Source organism: Lepidochelys kempii, chromosome 2 (assembly GCF_965140265.1).
Source record: "Lepidochelys kempii isolate rLepKem1 chromosome 2, rLepKem1.hap2, whole genome shotgun sequence".
Classification (NCBI taxonomy): domain Eukaryota; kingdom Metazoa; phylum Chordata; order Testudines; family Cheloniidae; genus Lepidochelys; species Lepidochelys kempii.
Window position 1 is genome coordinate 169,617,010 of NC_133257.1, and position 23,984 is coordinate 169,640,993.

General features: G+C 41.2%; 1 protein-coding gene across 9 annotated transcripts in view; it reads left to right on the plus strand.

Annotated features, from left to right (window-relative positions):
- Positions 1 to 23,984, plus strand: part of TNS3 (tensin 3) — a 352,619-nt gene that overhangs the window by 165,321 nt on the left and 163,314 nt on the right. For 8 of the 9 annotated variants that reach the window (XM_073332748.1, XM_073332750.1, XM_073332752.1 and 5 more), the window contains one exon: positions 9,446 to 9,487. The exons of the other annotated variant lie outside the window; for it this stretch is intronic. In XM_073332748.1, coding sequence (XP_073188849.1) covers positions 9,446 to 9,487 — 42 coding nt within the window. The remainder of the gene's footprint in view (positions 1 to 9,445; positions 9,488 to 23,984) is intronic. 9 annotated transcript variants of the gene reach the window in all.

Here is a 23,984-nt window from a genome sequence, read left to right on the forward strand (position 1 = left end):
TAGATGTTCAAATTAAATGATACAATTAAAGTATGGTTGCTCTTTTGGGATGCATATATCTCCGTACAGTAGTTCTGAATTAAGGAGGGAACAGCAAAAGCAGTAATAGTGACACTTTTGTCTTGATCATTTAACCTTTTTTTAACAGTCTTTCCCCCCCCCAGATTTCCCATTGCTGTATGCGGAACCATTTCTAACTTGGCTTTTTTTCCTCCCCTATCTGGAACCGCACTCTTTGTACAATACAATGATGTGTGTCTAATAAATGTAGTGCCACACTCCAGGTACGTTGTTTGATCTAAAAACATGAGATTCTACTGCATGAGCTAAAAGAGCTCTTCAATCTCATAGCCTGAAGCCACTCTTAAATCTCTGTGGGTCTACAAATAAAAACCCAACAAGATTTCAGTGTAGTGCCTTTGAAATATGTCTTGCAGTTTATATCCACTAGAGACGTGTACTACTTTGGCCACCAGAGGGAGTCACTATTGTTCCATGAAAGCTATAGAAATATATGGAGATTGCAAAGAGAATTTAATAAAAAATGAAAGATAGCAGCTATAAATGTGTTCATGTCCTAATGCATCCTGTGCAATATTCTAGTGTGCATCCAAAATGCAATGAAAATCAGACTCAGTATGTGTGCTTTGTTCTTCAACAATTATAACAACAAAAACGGAATTTTCCTACGCTTCAGATAAAATGTCTGCACAAACATTACATAGAATCATAGAATATAAGGGTTGGAAGGGACCCTGAAGGTCATCTAGTCCAACCCCCTGCTCGAAGCAGCACCAATTCCCAGTTAAATCATCCCAGCCAGGGCTTTGTCAAGCCTGACCTTAAAAACCTCTAAGGAAGGAGATTCTACCACCTCCCTAGGTAACGCATTCCAGTGTTTCACCACCCTCTTAGTGAAAAAGTTTTTCCTAATATCCAATCTAAACCTCCCCCACTGCAACTTGAGACCATTACTCCTCGTTCTGTCATCTGCTACCATTGAGAACAGTCTAGAGCCATCCTCTTTGGAACCCCCTTTCAGGTAGTTGAAAGCAGCTATCAAATCCCCCCTCATTCTTCTCTTCTGCAGGCTAAACAATCCCAGCTCCCTCAGCCTCTCCTCATAAGTCATGTGTTCTAGACCCCTAATCATTTTTGTTGCCCTTCGCTGGACTCTCTCCAATTTATCCACATCCTTCTTGTAGCGTGGGGCCCAAAACTGGACACAGTACTCCAGATGAGGCCTCACCAATGTCGAATAGAGGGGAACGATCACGTCCCTCGATCTGCTCGCTATGCCCCTACTTATACATCCCAAAATGCCATTGGCCTTCTACATCTAGCAAAATGTTTTTGTATTTGATATTGGCATGAATAGAACTGTAGTAAACTACAGAAGAATAAAGTTGCAGTGCTTGTCAGGGTAGTTTCCCAGATCCATAAAAATAGTTCCTGTTCAGATAATGATTGTACTCTTTTTCTAAGTTGGCTTCAAGTTCCTATCATGATTCAGTTTGGAATATAACTGTTGCAGTACTAGAAGAAAGCTGATGCCTTTCTGTAATGCTACAATGTAGCTAATTAAGGCAGCAATAACTAAAACCTAAATCCAGCAATATGATGCATTCACTAGACACAGTGCATTTCCTCCCCCCTTTCTGTTTTCATGGTAACATTTAGGGTGTGAAGCATTTTTATGCATGGAACAGTAACTCATTTCAGACTGTTTAGTGGCATTCGTATTCTTATGCCACAGGCAACTTTCATGTACATTTGCCTTTACTAGGCATGCAAATAGAGTTACATGCTCTCTGCTTTGCTGTCCATGGACCATTTAGAATGAAAAGAAGCATGTGTGATCTAGGCAAAATTCTTCATTCTGCTTTTACAGCATTATTGTCAAATCAGTCCATGTGCAAAGGTTCTCTTTCTGGCAATGACAGTTCTGTGTACAGAACAAGAGCAGGACTGCAGCATCGATTGCAGGATTTTGCTTTTTAAGCATATTTTTGCCCTCCTTTTAAAGTATTTTCGAATGAGTAGAGTGTCTGGAGTATGGGAAGGAAAAGCTGTCTCTACGCCTATCAGTTTCCCAATAAAGTCTGTAAAATATACATCAGCCATACTGTGTGTTGTGGTTTTTTTTAACTTCAGCAAAATATACACTCACAGATGTTCAGTAAATACAGATGTTCAGCTGAGGAGGGCTGCTACTTGTCTTTCAATAAAGAAAACCAACCCCTGTAACATTAACTTTGGAAGCAAGTTTTGTTCTAGTCTAAATTAGTTGAATAAATATAGTTGTTGGTGAGCAAAAGGTTTCTTAACCTTCTACTTGAGGCAGCTAAGAGTGGATTAATACGTTAACTTCAGATTAAATATTGACAAGCTAGGCTCAGTGATGACTGCTTTATTGTATAACTGTTGTTCCCGTTTTACTCAGTGTTATCATAAAATGATTCCCTCAATCAATGCCACCTTATTCTACTTTCTCTGCCCTCAGTCAGTGTTTTGGTTGAGGTCACATGCTGATTTAACTTTTCGGACTTTTTTTTCATAGCTGCCCAATAATGTAATAACTACCTTAGGTAGGATCGCTAGTTGACTTCTCTACACTTAAAAATCTTGAGCTGTACTTCTGGCTAGTTTCTAAGGAGATGATTGCACACAAGTAAAATTTTACTGACATGGAGTGTGTAGGTGAGGGGGGAGAGTTGGACTGGTGAGTCTGCTTTAACTGTCTTTGCTCCAGTTCATCACGTGCTGATCAGACAAAGGTTGAAGCTCATGTTCATTTCCTGAAAAGGACCATAGTATTAAAAGCTAAGGTTAACCATATAGTGATGAAGAATGCTGCATTCCCCTTACTTTTCAGGTGTCTTTAAAGCAGCAGTCAAATAAAAGGAAAAGCAAAGTTAATCCCATTAATCATCTAAATATTAACAAAGGTGAGGGAACTTTCTATTTGTTCAAATGAACAAAGAGGACAGGGGATCTCCCACTATATTCACTTGAAAGTGGATGCACATTCCTTGGTCTTATCTTCTCTTTTGTTGTAATTTTTTATGTCTTTGATTGTAGTTAAGTCAACTTAACTTGATCCATTGTTTTGACTTCATTAGCTAGTTTCCTTCAGGAGTGGAACTTTTTAAAAAAAATTGTGATCTTTTCTAAGCATTGTTGACAGGAAGCAACAGATGGCTTTTTTAATTCGGAGTTGGAGTGTTATTCTTGAACAAGTTCCTTCCTTGTAAACATTTCTGTTAGTCTCACACTTCACGTAACAAATCCCTGCTTAATCTTGTACTGAATATGAATCTAACCATCCTTTAAATGTACTTTGTATAGGAAAAAAGTGATATATTGTGTTTGCTGCCCCTGAAATGCTGTTACTGGTGATGAGCATGTCGCGGGTGCACATGAATACAGATAATGCATTTTAGGAAGAAGGTACAAATATTGTACTTTTGGTGTGTATGATGAGAAGGATTATGTTAGAGTGAACTAAGACCACTTTATTCCTGAGTGAGAGCATCCATATGGGGGTTTAACATGCTTTAATGTATGTGCGTTGACTTGACACCTTTAGTTTGACTTAACTCGGCTGAGTGACCTGTGTAGATAAGCCCTCAGTGTCTCTGTGCCTCAGTTCCCCAACTGTAAAATGGGGGTAACAGCACATCCCTACCTCATGAATACATTAAAGATTTTGAGGTGTTCACATGTTATGGCCATAAAAATACCTTGGATATATAAAAATAATCTGAACCAATTGGATTGCATTGAGAAAATTCTGGACTCCTTTTTTGCAGTTCCTTTACCCATCACCTAATTCCATCCTCTAAGTTTCTAACAACTTCCCTCCCTCCCTTGAATTCTTAGTAGATCTGACTGAAAATATTCCATCAAAACCATTTTTTTAATGGAACATGACCTCTTTTTATTTTTTAATCCTGAATTTTTATTTGAATATTTTAATTCTTCTAAAGACCAACCAAACTCCACAAAATAGTCAGTAAAATGTGATTAAATATTTTTGGTTTTAGGGAGAAATGCAAAGGTTTTAGGTTTTGGTTTCATTTTTTTTCATAGAAAAAATGAAAAATTTAACATGAAAAATTTTTGAAAAAAAAAATTCCAACCTCCCCTAAATTTCCCACAAAAAAAACCTGGCATTTTTCTACCATCTCTTCTTCTTTGGTTTCCTCCCCCATCCACAAACACCCATCACCTTGCCTCAGACTTCTGGTTTGCTCCTGAAAATCCTCCACTATCACCCTCTTTCCACACACTACCTTCCTTGCTTCAGCCTTCTGGTTCAGTTCATGCCTCCATGCTCTAGCTTCTGCAGACATGATCATAGCAGCTTATCTTTATGACAAACCTTCTTTTCCTTGTCCTCCTTTTAGACTGTAAATAAGGTGGCCTCCCCTTAAGGTCTTTTGATCTCGTGGCCAAGGGATTCATAACAGACAAGGTTTCTGTGTCTCAGTGCTGGCCACTGATGTCTCTCTCATTCTTATCAAGTCTGGGGCTTCCGTGTGGACAACTCCAGAATTTGACTATTTGCATATGAGATGTGACTGGAATAATATTAGGGTCAGCAGAGAGATTCAGAAGCATTGGCAGAGGAAAGCTCCTCATGACAAGATTAGCAATGCCAGTGAGGTCTAAGACGGGAGTCAGAATGCGAGAGGATGTGATGAAAGTCTGGTGTCTGAAGGTGGGGGAGTTGCATCAAAGAGAGATTGTGGAAAAAAGCACGAAGCCTTGGTGCCATTGTGGGCATTGAGAAGGAGTGAACTGAGACCCAAATCAAAACCTAACACTGCTGTTTACCCACCCAAGGGCAAACCCGAACTCCAGCTGTGAGGCCCTCAACATATCCCTATTGTCTGGATCACTGGATCTGAGCCAGAACCTATTTACTATCGGAGAAGTAATCTATTTAACATTCTTAGAAAGGATGACACTGGGATATATTTGAGATGTCAAATTAGCCACTAACCTGCGAGATTTTTATTACCCTATCAAGGTATCAAATTGTTTAGTTCTATAAATGTGAGTGGCCTATTAAAGCAAGAGGGGCAATTTTCTTTCAACTTCTGATAGTAGCCAGAACTGTCATTATCTACTGCATAAAGCTTAAGACCAAAATTTTCAAAAGTGAATAGGGATTTTAGAGGCCTTGCTTTTTGGGTGTCAATCTTGATTTTCAGATGTTCAGAATTTCTTAAGGTATCTAAAGTTGGTCATGCAAAATCATTAGCTCCTTTTGAAAATCTTAGTTTAAATTCTTTGGGTGAAATCTTGGCTCTGTCGAAGTCAGTGGCAAAACTCCCATTGACTTTAATGGAGCCAAGATATCCCCCTTTGTCTGTCTGTGTGAAGCAGGTCTCTCTAATTTGCGTGATGTTGATGACTACTGGATGACAGATAGGAGAGTCTGATTGCTATCACTTGAAGCTAACAGTGGCAATGCATCTCCTTTCCTCTCATTCTTTTTTGAGCCTTATACTCTGTTCTGCTAAGTATCTTCCCCATTGCTCTCTCTGGTGCTACATTGTCTCTTCACCCTTCTTCCTCTGTTCTTGTCACTCTGTCCTCTATTTGCTGTTCCTTATATTCCATTGCCTCTTTCTTCATCACTTCCTCTATTGTTCCTAACGTCTCTCTTCCACCACTCTGGTTCCCACGGTTGCCTTTTCCATCTCACATCCTGCAGTCCTTTCTCTACTCTCCCCACTAAACCAGGAGGATAGAGGGAATAGTTCTGATGCTGCCCTCTGAAACAGATAGTCCAGGAAGTTGCCTCCTCATTCATCACACCCTTTGTTGGCGTCTCTGCTCCCTCTCTGCAATGCAACACACAGAGAGAGAAAGAGAGCAATGAGCAAGGTTGCTCAAAAGCTGGCTGCTCAAAAACTTAAAAGCAGACAAGTTAAAAATCCCCTCCTGACAGTTGGCTCGGAAGCCATGAATGTCATGCTCAGTATGTGGGAGCACTGGCTAAACAGCAAGGCCTTCCTATGAACTGTCAGATATTTGGCAAGTCTGGCTTTTGGCCTTGTTTCACATAAGACAACACACACACACACACACACACGCACACATCTTTATTATGAGAGGGTCGGTACTGATTTTGGTATGGGTATCTGGCTTGTGATGGGAAGAGCAAAAGAGATGATGGAATTCCCCAAACACTCGACTAGCGGCATATGTCACGTAAATACAAAGCTGTAAAGATGGGATCTGGAAAAAAAAAAAGTGTGAGCACAAAAATTGCATATTCACCATTCGTAAAAACTTGACATGTGCCTGTTTATCTCTGCAGATCAACAGAAATTGCCATCTCCCTATAGTCCCTTTCTGAATGAGCATTTTAGCGAGGGTGTACATCAACAGATATGGTTAAGGTTGTTGTAGGTCTCTATTCTAATTATCCTTTTTCATTTGCTTATAAGGACATCAGACGTTCATAATTGCTGCATGATATCCAGTGCTGAATTATTATTGGGGCATGATGGCTGCAAGTAGATTTCTTTGACACAGAAGTCTGTGCTGGCATGTTTCCAGAGTAAGAGAATCTCAGACAAATTGTGCCCAATCATTTTTCAACACAGTATCTAAAGGAACAGATTCCATACCATGGTCTGACCCCTTGGAACTGAGCTGGGAACACAAAGATGCTGAAAACAACCCAGAGCACCCCCCCAGCTGGGGATTCCTCCAGAGTTTGGTAGCTGGCATAGCTGCCTCCACCTGCTCATGGAGGATCCAACACAGAGATCATGTAAGGGGTGTTCTTGAGAGACGGAGGTCTGGCCAGTGGGCTACAGCACCATTCTCCACTAGTATATGGTCTGCAGGGAACCACAGGCAGGCAGAGTACTTTAGGGCATGCTTAGTTTATGGGAGAAGACCTTGATTTTAGTTTCATGTTTGTAAGGAAGAATTGTAAGAAAACAGAATTTTAAAACCAATGAAAAGACACCCTTGCTGTTACAGCTGCCCTGCCCCGCCTATCTCCTGTATTAAAAGCTTCTGTCGCTACTGTTGTGCATCAGTTCCTATTCATATTAACATCATTCTGTGGAAAGGTGGGGGGTCTTTTAGCCATTTATACACAGAATTACCCTGCATGAATTTTCAGTACAATGACTGCTCTGTTAGGGATTTAATTTTTTAATAATAATTCAGATAATTATTTAATAACAATGACTCTGGTTATCCTTCTTGTTACCAGTGTATCAGAGGGTTCCTTGTTAATCTTTATTGAGCTGTGAGAGTGGTTATGGCTTAGTGCAGGAAGTATGTGCTGTCAAATTCTATTCAGGCACATTAAGTGGGTACTGTTAATAAGTGTATTTTACGTACTTCAGACATTAAACTGCATTCGCAGTTAAGATAAAATCTGAATTTCCGGCCGGATTATATTTCCTCTTCCCTGAAGATGGTAGAAACTCTGCCTCTAATGAGAGAAGACTCTGATCTCCTGTGAGTCCCCAGCAAAAATAATAGAAAATAATAAAACTGCACCTTCCAGGCCGAAGCTGCTCTCATTTGCCAATCCGTGGAGTCAGATTTCCAATTCTCTCCCATTCTGATTCTCTTGTGACTTGGTTGGGTGGCACAAGTTCCTGGTCATGCCAGTGTATTAGAGCAGTTCTAATCTCTCTTGGGCAGTGGCTGGTACTCCTAGCCTTGTGCAAACATTGTGTTCGTGTGTTTACATTTTGCAAAGTCTTTACAGTTAACACTGATCAAGTTGCAAGCTTGTTCAAAGTCTCGAAGTTGCAGGTTAAACTCATCCCAGCAAGGTGATTCAACAGAAGGAATCACATTTTCTTTTTCTTCTTACTGTGCTTGTGCCATTTTAAACTGGGCTGAGTGTTTTCCTAGTATCAGGAACTGGTCTCAGTGGAGATATGCTTGAGCATTGGAACCATCTTTTTTCTTGAAGAGTTCTTTTCAGATTAAGTAAGTGTCTCAAGACTGAATTCTCTTTACTCAACCCTGAGTTAGTGCATGGTTCTGTGTCAGCAAGTGCTATGACGGTGAGAAGAAGGGTTGTGCTGCCTACTTTCATCTCCTCATTGCCGGTCCCTTTAGTCTGTACTTTAATTGGAGAGAATAAAACTGAACTTGCAATTGGATATCGTATTGTTTTGCATTTCTTGTCCTAAGCTCTTGCGCAGTGTTGCTGAGTGCCGTTGAATAACTGCCACATTCTACCCCAGATGTGACTGCATTTTAGTGGTGGATGAAGTGATCCCTATTCTGAATAGTGTTTGCATATTGGGTTCACAGTTTGTGTAGTGATTTGGGATCCCTTAGGACAGAAGGCACAGATGAATATAAACTATGATTATAAAACTCTTATTACAAAAGGAAAATATCTACCTTCACCTTTTCTTTGAGCTCTCTCTGCCAGATGTCTGAAATTGACTTTGCAGATACTACACAGAATCCAGTCTCTTCCCAGGATGTACGTCTTTCTAGGGGTTTAAAGGTTGACTGCTGTTTTATGCATGATGGGCTCTTTATACATTAGCATTATTAGTTTAATTTAAAAATCAGTAAGTTTCTCTCTCTAACCTGTGAAGGCTGCTTGGCTCAAGTAATTCTGATATGTGTTGAGCAAAATAAAATGTTTCTGCTGCCATCCTATTGTAACCTCATATTGCAAGGTCGTTAAACTGGTGTATCTTCTCACCTGAGAGGCCAAATTTTGCCCTGAATGCAATCCTTTACAAACACATTGTAGTCACTGGGCGTGAATCACCACTAGTTTCAGACTAGTGTGACTCTATTGCTTATTACAGTGGCTTAAGTCTGGAGTAATGCTGTAGTGAGTTAAGCCCAGTGAGTCAAGGCAGAATTTTGTCCATATTGATTAATAGGCTAGCTTTAATTTTTATAAAAATAAAAAGAATTTAAAAAGTTGCTAATTGAGCTTATTTCTAAAGCTGTGTGTGGGTTTTAGCACCCCGAATACCTAAAGGGTAACACCTAACTTCCCTCCTTAGGACGCACATATATATGTGTTTTGTATCTGGTAGCAAAGAATGAGTGGGTGAAAGGGTAAAATGGGAGTTGCACAGCTAAATCACGCATAACACAATGAAACTTCTTGACATTGTTTTTCTGTCTCCAACGTGTTAGTCTTCTCTTATTGTACAAGTAACTGTATGCCAGAACTTTGGAATAAGAGAGCCCCTGTAGTTAGAAGAACTCAGAAGCTCACACAATGTAAGATGCATTTCCATTTGTGTGTCTGTCTCAGTGACATTTGCTTGTTGATAATACTGCAGATCATTTCTGTGCCTGAATGATTTATTTTGTTTGGTGGGAGAGGTATGGGGGAAGCTTTTTTAAACATGTATTGTAAAAAATATTGGGAATGATTAAATTGATTTTAATCATTTATTTTTATTCTTCACAGCCTGATAACTCTGAGACCTTTCTGAGTCATGTAACCAGAACTGTAAGTAATCCATTTTGGTTAGTCTTTTTTGATTTGCTTAACCTGATTTATTTTTCAGTCTGTGGTTGCACATTTTCATTACATCTTCACAGAACTATTACTGCTAGTCGTTCTTCAAAGCACAGGCAGTTAGAATATTTAAGGGAAGCAGGTTTGGGTTAAGATAACTGGTGGTAATGCCAAAGGTTTTTTTGCAGTTTTCCCAGGAACTTTTGCAGTGGACTTGAGCCTTTCTTGCCTTCTATCACACGAAAGCTTTCGAGGGAGGAGAAGAAAAGAGAAATGACAGAAACACACATGCTTACATTTTTCCTCTGAAAAGGAAATCAAAGATCCTATGGCACTTTTTCAGGAATAAGAGTGTTTGCTAATCCTTGAGTTCTTGGCAATGCACAATTCATAACTTTATCTCTCTCTATATATCTGTGGTTGGCAAAGTTGGGATGAAAGTGCTATATACATGAAAGATATCATGGGCATCAAATAAGGTGTATGCATATTACTCATGAAGACTTGTGATTGTTTTGTACTGAAGCACTCTGTCAGCTTTGGTTCAAATAGCACTAGGTGCAGTTAGAAGATGGGGAGATGCTGCTCTTTGGTAAATGCTGTGGGAAAAGATATGAACTGAATAATATTGTATGTATCAATACTGGCAACCCCTGTAAGTGCACCCTTCTTCCCCATGTATTCTTTAGCATGAGTCCAGGACCAGATTTAATAACTAAACCCAGAGTACTAAGGAAAACTTACCCAACATAAATTGGGTCAGAATTGGAGGCCATTTTAACACCTTTCTGCTTTCTTTTTCAATGAGACAATGAAGTGAGCTAGCATCTTTAAAGGGTTCCACTTTGTGTTATCTAAGAGCATTAATAAGAATTCTGGGTATAGCAGTTACTGGAACACTAGCAATCAGCTCAATTATCTGGTGACAAGACATTTAAATGAATTAAAATATTTAATGTTCCTCCCAGACTCTCCCCCCACCCCATTCTTAGTTGGACAGATTACCTAAAATTAAGACAAAAGGCCCCAAAATATCCCTCTTGTCAAATTCATATACTTGAGTGAACAGTTTCACAGCTCTCCCCTAATATAACTAGTATGAAATGAAATCACAAGATAAACGGTGTAAAAATAATTACAGATTACTTTCTTGTGTTAAAACTAGCTGTTAACTTCAGAGGGTTTTTATGTTTGCACTAGTTGCTTATTAGAGGAGCCAAGGTCAACCTCCTTTGTACGTATGGTAGCTCATGCACAACCATCTATTTTTGAGCACAATTAAAGTGGCAGGCCACACTATTCCAACTAAAAGCGGCAAAGAGTCCTGTGGCACCTTATTGACTAACAGACGTATTGGAGCATGAGCTTTTGTGGGTGAATACCCACTTCGTCAGATGCATGTAGTGGAAATTTCCAGAGGCAGGTATAAATATGCAAGAAAGAATCAGGCTAGGGGTAACGAGGTTAGTTCAATCAGGGAGGATGAGGCCCTCTTCTAGCAGTTGAGGTGTGAACGCCAAGGGAGGAGAAACTGCTTTTGTAGCTGGCTAGCCATTCACAGTCTTTGTTTAAACCTGAGCTGATGGTGTCAAATTTGCAAATGAACTGAAGCTCCACAGTTTTTCTTTGAAGTCTGGTCCTGAAGTTTTTTTGCTGCAGGATGGCTACCTTTAAATCTGCTGTTGTGTGTCCAGGGAGGTTGAAGTGTTCTCCTACAGGTTTTTGTATATTGCCATTCCTAATATCTGATTTGTGTCCATTTATCCTTTTACGTAGGGACTGTCCAGTTTGGCCAATGTACATAGCAGAGGGGCATTGCTGGCACGTGATGGTGTATATTACACTGGTGGACGTGCAGGTGAATGAACCGGTGATGGTGTGGCTGATCTGGTTAGGTCCTGTGATGGTGTCGCTGGTGTAGATATGTGGGCAGAGTTGGCATCGAGGTTTGTTGCATGGATTGATTCCTGAGTTAGAGTTACTATGGTGCGGTGTGTAGTTGCTGGTGAGAATATGCTTCAGGTTGGCTGGTTGGCTGTGGGCGAGGACTGGCCTGCCTCCCAAGGCCTGTGAAAGTGAGGGATCGTTGTCCAGGATGGGTTGAGGATCACTGATGATGCGTTGGAGAGGTTTTAGCTGAGGACTGTATGTGATGGCCAGTGGAGTTCTGTTGGTTTCTTTCTTGGGCTTGTCTTGCAGCAGGAGGCTTCTGGGTACATGTCTGGCTCTGTTGATCTGTTTCCTTATTTCCTCGTGTGGGTATCGTACTTTTGAGAATGCTTGGTGAAGATCTTTTAGGTGTTGGTCTCTGTCAGCAGTTGGAGCAAACGCGGTTGTACCTCAGCGCTTGGCTGTAGACAATGGATCGTGTGGTGTGTCCGGGATGGAAGCTGGAGGCATGAAGGTAGGCATAGTGGTCGGTGGTTTTCGGTATAGGGTGGTGTTAATGTGACCATCACTTACTTGCACCGGGGTGTCTAGGAAGTGGACCTCCCATGTTGATTGGTCCAGGCTGAGGTTGATGGTGGGGTGGAAACTATTGAAATTGTGGTGGAATTCTTCCAGGGTTTCCTTCCCATGGGTCCAGATGATGAAGATGTCAGCAAAATGTGGCTTAGGTAGAGAAGGGGCATGAGTGGATGAGAGCTGAGGAAGCGTTGTTCCAGGTCAGCCATAAAAATGTTGGCATATTGTGGGGCCGTGCGGGTGCCCATAGCGGTGCCACTGGTCTGGAGGTATATGTTGTCACCAAATTTGAAATAATTGTGAGTGAGGATAAAGTCACAGAGCTCAGCAACCAGTTATTCTTTGGCATCATCAGGGATACTGTTCCTGACAGTTTGTATTCCAACTGTATCTTTTGGTGTATACACCTTCACATAGAGTAGCATCTTGGATCAATAAATTGCCCATTAGTTCACTGCTTGAAAAATTTCCCTGTTCTCTTCCATGGGACTATACCTACGAGCCAGTGATTGACAAGGAAGATGAAAGGGAGTCTGGCCACCAGACAGTTCTGGTTGTAGCACCATTGCATAAACTCCAGCCCGCAGTGCAGATTTTAGAAAGGGGAAAGATGGTGGGATCGATACCAGTGTGCTGTCCCTAGACCCTGTGTTGGTATCAGTCTTTTACATGATCCTCTAACTAGTATGTGTACGATGAACTCTGCTGGAACGGTGTAAATTCTCTTTCTCTTTTCCTCACCATCTTCCAGTGCCTCCTAGCTCTTAGGAAGGGAAAGGGTCTGTTTCTCTTGTTTAGCATCCTGACTGCTGAGTGAATATCTTCAGTAGCAGCCTCTGCCACTTCATGGGAAAGCTATGAGCAGCAGCTAAGAAAATGTGGCCTAATTCATGACAGTGTCACTTCTGCTCACAAGGTTCTGAATGACACTTGTGAAACTGACTAGAGTCTGGTTAATTTCCTTCAGCTATTGTTTGGGAAAGTTATGAGCAGCTGCTGAGAAACTTGTGACATTTGCCTGCAAGCTCAGGAAGACAGCTTTGCATTTCCTTACATTTAAAAGGTATCTTCACAAGCATATGGATTAGAACCTTAATTTTTTAAAACATGAAAGTTTGAATGCTGGAGACTTTGTTGAATTAGGCTTCTTACCTACCAGGAAAAATTCTACCTGCTAGTTCAGTTTGTCAAGTCCTGCCTTGGTGTGCCTACTTCTTTGTTATAAAATAGGTGGGATGCAAATGTTTGACTGAAAAGCAATTTCAAGCCATGACAGCAAGAAGTGTTTTCCTATTTATAGTTTATGTGCCATCACTTCATTGGCAATAAAACTCTCAATCACAGACTATCTATTTATTGGTATTATGAAGGATCCCAGAATATTCTACAAACATTAATGACTTAAGCCTCAGAACATGTCTGTGAATTAAGCACTTTTAAAAGATCAGGCCCAAGGTCACAGAACAGATCTGTGATTGAACCAGGAGCAAAGCTCAGTAGATCTGACTTCCAGTCCTCTGTTCAAACCACCAAATTTTTCTTCTTTCCATTGTATTGGACAATATGAATGTATTTTTTTCAAAAGTAATAATCACTGTAGGACCCACAAATGCAGGGAATGTGCTTTATACACCACTGATTCACACTTTCTGTGTGGTGGTTACATTAACAGTCTCATCCTTAAACCATACCAGTTTTGAATTAATGCAGCAGAGTTTATACGCTGTCATGTCTCTTGTGATGAATTAGGTTGCCTGTGGATAGTAATTATTCAGAAAGCTGCCTATAACCTCTGGAGTAATAACAAGAACTTTGCCACAACTGGAGTCTCAGATAGCACTGTTTAATTCACCCTGATGTGTTTGGTTTCAAATAGCTGACTAGCTTGATAACTCTGAACATGATACTTAACATGATCACATCTAAATCTCGGAGAAGTATTTTGCGCTCAGATTTGCTCTGTGACTGTTCTCTACACTTGTGCAGAACTTCCACAGATGTCAGTGCAGATCTGAGAGCAGAATTGTTTACGAGCAAACGTTTAATCTGTTGGCAAGAGGATGTTAGAGGGCTGGATTCTGCTTGTGCAGTGCAAAGTGTACTTAAACCAGCCAAAGAGCTCCCCTCAAGTGCAGGGGAATTTCTTGCCAGAGTAAGGCTGGCTGAAGCAGCTATGCCACCTCCTGCACCAGCTCCACCACCACTGTGCAAGGCTCTCAACTGGCATGATGTCACTGAGGGACCTTCCACAAGTGGTATAAATGAAAGTTGCCCCTTTAAAACAGCAGCGTTAGCTTACGCTGAGGCTTGGGGCTAAGAATTGGGGAGCCTGTCAGCACTTTTCTTGGCTGCCGTGGAGAGCCGAGCACAGAGTGTTTTAAAAATGATATTGTCAGCGCTAGGAGGAGAGTTTGCCTGAATTTACCCCCTACTGGTGCAGGAATGGCTCCTTCCTGCACCACAGAGTCCCACTGTGCCTGTGGGGAAGGGAAACCGCTTTAATTCCTACCAAGGATTCCATGGAAGCCAATGGGAATGTGCTGTATCAACATTTGCCACCCCAGCCATGCTCACTTTTGGATTATTCCTGACACTTCTCAGGCCTCAAATGAGGGAGACGTTCTGGGAACCCTGACAACATAGACCCAATGTTTGGTCTGCCTTAGGATAGCAAACTGTCCATGTCACTGTTGGTTTTCTTCTCAAGAGCTTTGTAGCTTGCAGCTTGTGCTTGTCTAGTTCCCCTAGCAATCTTCTGGCAATGCTGTGGTGCTGGAGAATCTTGTTGCAGTTTTGTTTTATGTCTGGATTGAATCTCCTGGTCTCTTAGTTATTCTCTTTGTAGTCTGTCTTCCTGTGATGTGGGTTGAGACAAGTGGCTGACTGTATCTTCACATTGTTTGGTGAATCTTTTTCCTTCTCTTTTGTTGGACTGAGTTGTAGTGGGGATTTATACTGTATGCTGATATGGTTTTGCATGGATGTTGTGCAGTAAGGGGAGATGCACATTCCTTCCTGGCAAATAATCAAAGACTCTCTTTAGGACCTTTGATTAGACACAATATATATGCCACTGTCAGTCTCTGCTCAGGAGAAGCCTAAGGACTGGTCCTGCAAGTTACAATGGAAGTGCATTAGCAACGTTGACTGAGCACATTGCTTGCATACGCTATACTTGTCTGTGAACAGTTTCTTTTGTATGCATGAGCTCAAAAAATAACAAAGAATTAAAACAAAACATGCTGGGAGCACAGGGAAATGATGTCCCCTCTACTTGGGACAAAGATGCAGATACAAACACAGAAGGAAAAAGGGACAGGTTAACAATATCTCTCAAAACTGAACTTCACCAATATAGTCTGGACTAACTCCTAAGAGAGCGAGTCCTATCCAGGTCTCCTTGGCCAAATCAAGTGTGAGAGTGCGTGTGTGAGAATGAAGTGGGGAGGTTGAGAAAGCCTCATGTTTGAAAACTAGATGACAGGATCATGTTGAATTCTTCCAGGGCTCCCCAAAACAGTACACTAAACATGAAAACCAGCTGCACACACTGTAAAGTATTGACCTGTCTAACAACTAATTGAAATTGGGGTGTGCAAGGTGGCTGACATTACTATGGGGATTGTGGGTAACTTTTCACTTTCTGACTTCTAATTTTTATTTTGAATGTACAGCTATTATGAGCAAAATCTTTAAAGGGGCCTCAACCTGCCCTCTATAGTCACACCTGTAACCTGGGAGTTGAACATATAAGTACTTCTGTTTACATTCACAATTGCCTGTAGTTGATTGCAGGTGTACAAATCAAAGCCTTTTAAAAATCTGTGGCCCATAATGCAACATTAGATTAGTGTTGTTTAATTTAATTTCTTGTATAAAAAATAGCTGTGGCACTATGGAGTTGTGGAATTTTATTTTGCACATTTTTTGCTGTGTAGACACATGAGGGATAGCTCAGTGGTTTGAGCATTGGCCTGCCAAACCCAGGGTTGTGAGTTCTATGATTCTATTAAAATATCCAGGTTTCGTATTGTGGAATTATGCAACTCAATAGCAATAATACAGGCAATAATGTAACAATGTTTTTAGTGCTTGTGCCCAAAACACCATTTTAATGTCTTGACTTTATTTTAATTTTTTTTTTCAAATATGATCATAAAGTTCAGCTACTTTTGCACTCTGCAAAAATTCTTAACATGTTTTTAAAAATTGGATACATCACAATTATGGCTTTTTGTCTTACCCACCTGGCAGAAATGGCTGAATAGATTTTATTCAAACTTTAAAATCCCTCAACTGAAACAGAAATTAAATGGGCAGGAATGAGTGCCCAGAAACAAGTATTGGGGAAATGTCGTGGAAATGGACTTGCAACCTTTCCGATAGCATTCATGAGAGCATACAGAAGCTGATGACATTGTCAGGTTCTCCCTTTAAGTAAAGAGATTGGCAGCATTAGTGTGTAAACCTCTTCATTAGAGACCACAGGCTAGATTTTCAGAAGAGCTCAGCTTTCATTTAGGCACCTAAATGATGAGAGTAATTTTCAAAAGTCCTAGGTACACTGCAGCTCCCACTTAAAAACAATAGGGGCTGCTGGGTGCTGAGAACATCTGAAATTCAGACCACTTCGTTTAGGTGCCTAAAGGGGAGCTGAGTCCTTAGAAAATTTGACTCTATATCACTTGCAGTGGCTCTCCAGTTGTGACTTTTTAAACTTCCCCTTGCTATTTCTGCTGTTGATTAGTGTCTGAGCAGCTGCCAGATTCTGCTGTAGCAGGAGACACATGAGTGCAGCTATCTCTTGTTGAAGCAACTTACCTCACATCAATAGCTATTATAGCAAATACCTAACACTGTCCGGCCAGCTATATTACTTGATTGTCTGAATGTTGTGACACTTGTTTTTATATAAAAGGAAATGCCACCTCGTTTCTGTAGGTTAGATGTGTTACCGTGAAACGTCTTGATTTTGGGTTTTTTTTTGTTTTTGTTTTTAAATCTTGTTGGTGATTTAATATGTATTTTATGCCTGTGTTTTTGATGTCATGCTTTCAAGATACTTTCAGTAGTTGTTAGGACAATATCAAAAACTGTTCTGTTCACCTGTGGTTCGCAGAACTTGTTACCTCCCTGTCACCTTACAGGAGAGGAGCACTTTATAATAATAATATTGAAATAATAATAACTACCAAAAAAAGCAAGTGGCAGGCATGGGACCTTTATTTGTCCTGTCACTATTGTACTTGCAAATCTATCTAGGTATTTACATGGCCTACATCACTGTAATATCTGAACACCTCTCTCATGAATAATTTTATCTTTAGAATCACCCCTATGAGGTAGGGACATACTATCCTCATTTAACAGATGGGGAACTGAGGCATGGGATCAGTTAAGGGTCTTAAGCAAAGTTCCACAGGCAGGTGTGTTTGAGCTGAGACCTGACCCCAGGTCTCCCTAGTGCCCTAACCACTAGACCAACCGTTCTCGAACTGTGAGTGAGGACCCCAAAATGGGTCATGACCCCATTTTAATGGGGTCACCAGGGCTGGCATTAGACTTGCTGGGGCCGGGGCTGAAGCCTGAGCCCCACCACCCAGGGCTGAGGGCTTCAGACCTGGGTGGCAGGGCTCGGTTACAGGTCCCCTGCCATCGGCTGAAGCCCTTGGGTTTTGACTTTGGCCCTCCAGCCTGGGGCAGTGAGGCTTGGGCTTGGGCTTTGGCCTCCTCACACAAGGCGGCAGGGCTAAGGCAGGCTCAGGCTTCAACTCCCACTCCTGGGGTGTGTAGTAATTTTTGTTGTCAGAAGCGGGCCGTGGTGCAATGAAGTTTGAGAACCCTGCACTAGACCATCCTTTCTGCCCAAATACTTCCCCGTAACCTTAGAAGAATACAAAGACAATAGCATTTTGTATTAAATGTTTTATTTTGAAATTTCAAACTTGCCATGTGCCCAATTATGCCTGCCCGCTACAATATTAACAGACAGGGCTTTGACTACCCTCCTCAAAAGTAGCCTCCTCTGGAAATGCATTTGCTGTTTAAAATAAATGTTTGATTGTTCCTATAAGTGGAAAATATTATTCAAAACTCTGTGTACATTTTTCGGTTTTTGCTAATCAAATTAAATAAACCTTTCAATGTAACTATTTGTTAAATCTGGCAAACTTAGTGATTCTAAAGACCATAACATATCTGTCCTAGAAATGTGGTGATGAGAAATATATAAAAGAAAATTTCACTTTGCATGTGAGGAATTCAGCTTTGAAAAACCTAATGTAGTATGTTCCCTGTAGTCTCAGTCTGCTCTTATTCACTGGCAAAACTGAGTCTCATCTGAACCCTAGACGACTCATTAAGGGCCTGATCCTGCAAAACTCACTGATTTTGCTGTGAGTTTTCTGCACTGAGGCATTGCAGAATCAAGCTTTGAGAACACGCATTGTATTTGTAAACAGTACAGAAAATTCATGGCTGTAAAATAATCATGAAATAAAAATCACCTGTGGCTCATCCTTCTTATTTAAACATGGACTTTGGATGTTTCTGCTTTCGGTTGTCATAGCTGGCAAGGCCCCAGATAGCAGCAAAAGCAAAAGCTTGCTGCTTACTTTTTTGTTGTTGTTTTTTAATTCCTGAAAGAAAGTGCTTCAGCTGCAGTGCACTTTATGGATAGAAGACCTAAATGTCCTGGGAACACTTACTGATACAGTAAATGAGAAAACAAGACTTTTTTTTACAGTTTTGCACAGAACCAAAATAAAAATGTACAGCCAAACCAATAACTTGCTACTTACAGAAGAAATAGCTATAAATTCATGTTCTCCAGGAAGCCAGCTCCCAAAGAGACATGTTCAGTGGTTTAAAAAAAAAAAGTTTAGTACTGACACAAGACGTTCGAACATGTGTTCCTCTGTAGCTTCTAAAAGCCGCTATTAACATAGAAGTTACCATAATGGAACAGACTCGTAGTCATTGTAATTCATTGTCCTGTCTTACTCAGTGACCTCCAAGGGTATGTGCAACTGCAGTACAATATCATAGAAAGGGAGAGAGAATTTCTTCCTGACCACAGGTGTTCAGCGTGTGCTTGTGACAATCTTTAGAATATTTTTTCTAAGTAGTTCTATTACACACTCTATTCATAGTCATATAAATGTCTAGTAAATTGTGGAGTTGTGTTTTTTTGTTTTGTTTTTTGTTTTTGCCTCATAAAATCATGTGGCAGTGAATTCCATAGGTTAGTTATAAGTTGTGTAAAATGTCTTCAATTTTATATTTATTTACTTAAATGTGTTTTTTTAAAGTATCTAGTCAAAATTCTAGGTGTTTATACCACCATTAAAAATATCCAGAATTAAAGTATTTTTATCCAAAAATAGAAAGACCTTCCTTAATATGACCTAATTTCTCAAACATGCTTATCTAATTAACCTCTCATACAAGAATAGTTTCTCCTCATTAAATTATTCCATATCCCTCATAGCACACCCCTTCAGCAAAAGTCCAGGAAAATAGCTGAGCCCTTTGGCATGCCCTGAAGGTTAAAAGACCCAAGGTCGGTACAATCTTATGGAGAGAATGCTGGAGTTAAGGACCCTTAACAACACTGTCTAAGCCAGGCACAATTCATGAAGGTTCTATGCAAGCTTACTCATAAGAGTGCTCTCAAGACAGCTCAGTACTGGTCATTTTTAAATGCTAAGTTGCTTTTCAGCAGACATTTCTACAGTAATGCCAGGGACTGCTGGGACATGGGATGAGACCACCAAACTATTTTTCATTTATGATCCAATCTCCAGCGTTGCAAGCCTGGTACATTAACACATCTCACCCTAACTCAGTGGTTCCCAAACTTTAACAGCCCGCAAACCCCTTTCACTAAATTGTGAAATCTCGTGAACCCCCTCCTAAAAATGAATATTTCCGGGGATTTAAGTTTAAATTTCCTCCTCACTCCGAGGGGCTCCTGCTGCTGGACCCCGTTGATTGCTCCAATCAACTGAGCTCCACTGAGCTCAGGCTGCAGGTCCCCCTGACTGCTGGGGCTCGGGCTGCCAGCCCCAACTGCCCGGCCCTGCTCTCCCTGGGGCTTAGGCTGCCAGCCCCGTGCGGAGTGCTGGGGTTCTGGCTGTCGGCTCCCCCGCTCACGGGGGGGCAGGGCTCGAGCTGTCTGCCCTGCAACCAGGTCCCACCTGCTGCCTCCAAAGCCCGGGGTCCTCTGGTCGCCATTAGTGACATTTTTCTGGCGAACCCCCTGTACCATTCTGCGAATCCCCAGGGGTTCGCAAACCCCAGTTTGGGAACCACTGCCCTAACTCATGTTTCTGACTTTGTGTGTCGCCCTAATGCTTAGTTTTAATGCTTAGTGATCAGAAGCCATTAGACCAGCTCTTAATTGCAACACTGAGCTTGATTTGTCAACCCTGTGAAATAGAGCCCTGTAACTCTGCGGATATACGCTTTATATCTGTGGATATTTGCGTCCGTGGACCATATTTGTGAATCACGGATGCGGATCCAAATTTTATATCTAGAGCCCTGAAAATCTGCAGACATCCACTTTATATCCCCAGACCATGTTTGCGGATTGCGGATCGGATGCAGATACAAATTTTGTATCTGCGCAGGGGCTCTACTTTAAAGGTTGGTGAAATGATTCAGATGAATTCACCTGGGCAAAATTGATCCATAACAAAACTTTGTGGATGCCCATGAAGCTTCAGGACAGTTGAATTTGGCTTCTGAGGTAAGTAAGCATGCTAGAGGTGTAATTTGGATGGTGGTTCAATTCACTGCTACCGTAACTGTCATTCAAAACATCTGCTGGAGGCTGAGCAGAGTGGAGGCATGCTGGCAGAAAATAGGGCATGGTTTATGCAACTATAAGCCTTGATTGTTACTAGCCTAAGGCAGCTATAGAAAGGAAGTACAGAAGCATAAGGGGCCCACTCATGTTCTTGTATGGTCTACGTGTACCACAGATTGTAGTGTCAATGGGAAGCAGGCTCAACAAAGCCACTGTTTCTCAAACTCAGGTGTTGCCAGGGTAGGGGCTGAACAGAGTATTGACTCCATCCCTCCAACATGCTGGCCATCATAGCTGTGCAAGCATACCATATGACATACACTGCGTTGGGTATAAGCCCAGCACAGTTTACTTCTTCCAGAAAACTGCCAGGAGACTCAGAGCCACACTCTGCTTCCTGAGCTATTCCTAGGACAGCACAACTGTGCGCTGCCTGTTGCTCACGACAGATCATAAAGTGACAATCTAACCCACCCTGCCTGGCTGTTTTACTTTTTTGGGAGGCCTTATTCTCTGTTTTTTTTCCTCATGTTTTGTAAACTACTGACTGGGCCGTGCTCTCCTGTGCTGCTGAATTAGACATATAGCCTGATTCTTTTCCTGGATAAAGAAGAATCTCCACAACAATGTAAGCCAGAAGTAACTTCCATCAATATAAAACCATAGAGTAAAACTGTGTGCCTAATCCGAAAATGCAGAGAAGTGTCTTTCATAAATTCAGCAGCTTCAGCGGCACCAGCAGATTCACCTGGCTGAAACATAGCCATGATAACATACAGAATGGACTTCCATCTTCAATGGTCCTTTGCACGTTTTCTTCCTTTGTCAAGAGTCAATATGAGAGGATTTAGGCTTCTTAAATACTTCAAAATTGCATCTTCCAAGCTCGCTTGTGGTCAGTTTGGTGCTCTGTTTCTTTCAACTTCAGCTCTGTAAGCCTTCTTTAAAAGCGTACCTTCTTCTGTATGTATGACATGACCCCACAGTTGCAGTCATCTGAACAGGTGCAAGATCTGATGAGGTTCAATAAGGATAAGTGCAGAGTCCTGCACTTAGGACGGAAGAACCCAATGCACAGCTACAGACTAGGGACCGAATGGCTAGGCAGCAGTTCTGTGGAAAAGGACCTAGGGGTGACAGTGGACGAGAAGCTGGATATGAGTCAGCAGTGTGCCCTTGTTGCCAAGAAGGCCAATGGCATTTTGGGATGTATAAGTATAAGTAGGGGCATAGCGAGCAGATCGAGGGACGTGATCGTCCCCCTCTATTCGACATTGGTGAGGCCTCATCTGGAGTACTGTGTCCAGTTTTGGGCCCCACACTACAAGAAGGATGTGGATAAATTGGAGAGAGTCCAGCGAAGGGCAACAAAAATGATTAGGGGACTGGAACACATGACTTATGAGGAGAGGCTGAGGGAACTGGGATTGTTTAGTCTGCAGAAGAGAAGAATGAGGGGGGATTTGATAGCTGCTTTCAACTACCTGAGAGGTGGTTCCAGAGAGGATGGTTCTAGACTATTCTCAGTGGTAGAAGAGGACAAGACAAGGAGTAATGGTCTCAAGTTGCAGTGGGGGAGGTTTAGGTTGGATATTAGGAAAAACTTTTTCACTAGGAGGCTGGTGAAACACTGGAATGCGTTACCTAGGGAGGTGGTAGAATCTCCTTCCTTAGAAGTTTTTAAGGTCAGGCTTGACAAAGCCCTGGCTGGGATGATTTAATTGGGGATTGGTCCTGCTTTGAGCAGGGGGTTGGACTAGATGACCTCCTGAGGTCCCTTCCAACCCTGATATTCTATGATTCTATGATAAGATTGCTGCTTGCTGGGAATGTCTGAGTATCAACTTCTTGGTGACAGATCAAACCAATGGATGTTAATAATATGCTGTAACTTTTTACATTGAAAACTGTTTCAGAAATCACAAGCAACAGATATATCCCAAAGACCTTTCTCATCTTAGAATCATAGAATGTCAGGGTTGGAAGGAACCTCAGGAGGTCACCTAGTCTAACCCCTGCTCAAAGCAGGACCAATCTCCAATTTTTGCCCCAGATCCCTAAATGGTCTTCCCAAGGATTGAACTCACAACCCTGGGTGTTGAGCTTAATGTGCATTAGCAGGCCAATGCTCAAACCACTGAGCTATCCCTCCCCCATGCTTCAGTATTTTCGATTTCAAATATGCAAGGAAATAACTTATTTAGGTGTTAAAATTTGTTCTAATCTTCCCAAAATTGTTTCTATAAATATGGACTATATATTAAAAGAAATTTCCAAGGATGTGGAGAGGTGCCATATCCTCCCTCTGTCATTTCTAGGGAGAATAGAAATAACCACAATTAATATCTACCCAGGAATGACCTATATCATTAGCCTATTGCCTTTAAAGGTCACTCCCTTGCTCTTTGGTAAAATAAATAGGCTTATTGTGCAATTTTATGGGATAAAAAACAGTTTCACGTATCACACAAGACCCTTAAAAATAGGCTTGCCAGATTTGTATTTATATTATCTAGCATTCCGAATGTGTCCTAATTTAAGATGGTTCTCCTCCAGTAGCTCTGTATACACACCGGTCTGGTTTGAAATAGAAAATAACTTATCGAAACCATTTGGTTCCCTCTTTTCTGTTATATACCTTAAGAGGCTACCCACATCCTTAAGGAAAATTCCGATCTTTGCACCTACAAGATGCAACACATTAAGATGATTATAGCTGCTGATCTTACTAATTCTCTTCTTGTACCGCTATGTACCTGGGCATCAAGATCAAGGCAAATGCCACGCTTAAGACAATTTGGATAGAAAAAGGATTTAAAAAATCAAAGCTATAATATAAGATGATAGACTGGCCTCCTTCAATTACATGTGCAACAAAGATCAGTTACTGCAGTCTGAGTTCCTCCTTTCAGCAGCTATGCTCAGGAATTCATGCAAGGGTAGGGAACAATTGGTCTGTTTCAACTCTCTCACCTCTAGAAGAACATATTAAGAAATATAGAAACAAAAGTCACTTTGTAGGAATTACTTATAGGTGGCTAATACTTTGCATTACCGTCCCAATCTGAGTTTCAAAGAAAAATGGGAAAGAGAACTTAACCTTACTATCAAAACAGAAACGTGGGAGGATATATGGCTTAATGTGAAAGACGCTTCAAGTTCTTTATCCTTGCGATTCTTCCAGAACAAGATAATAAACAGGTATTACTG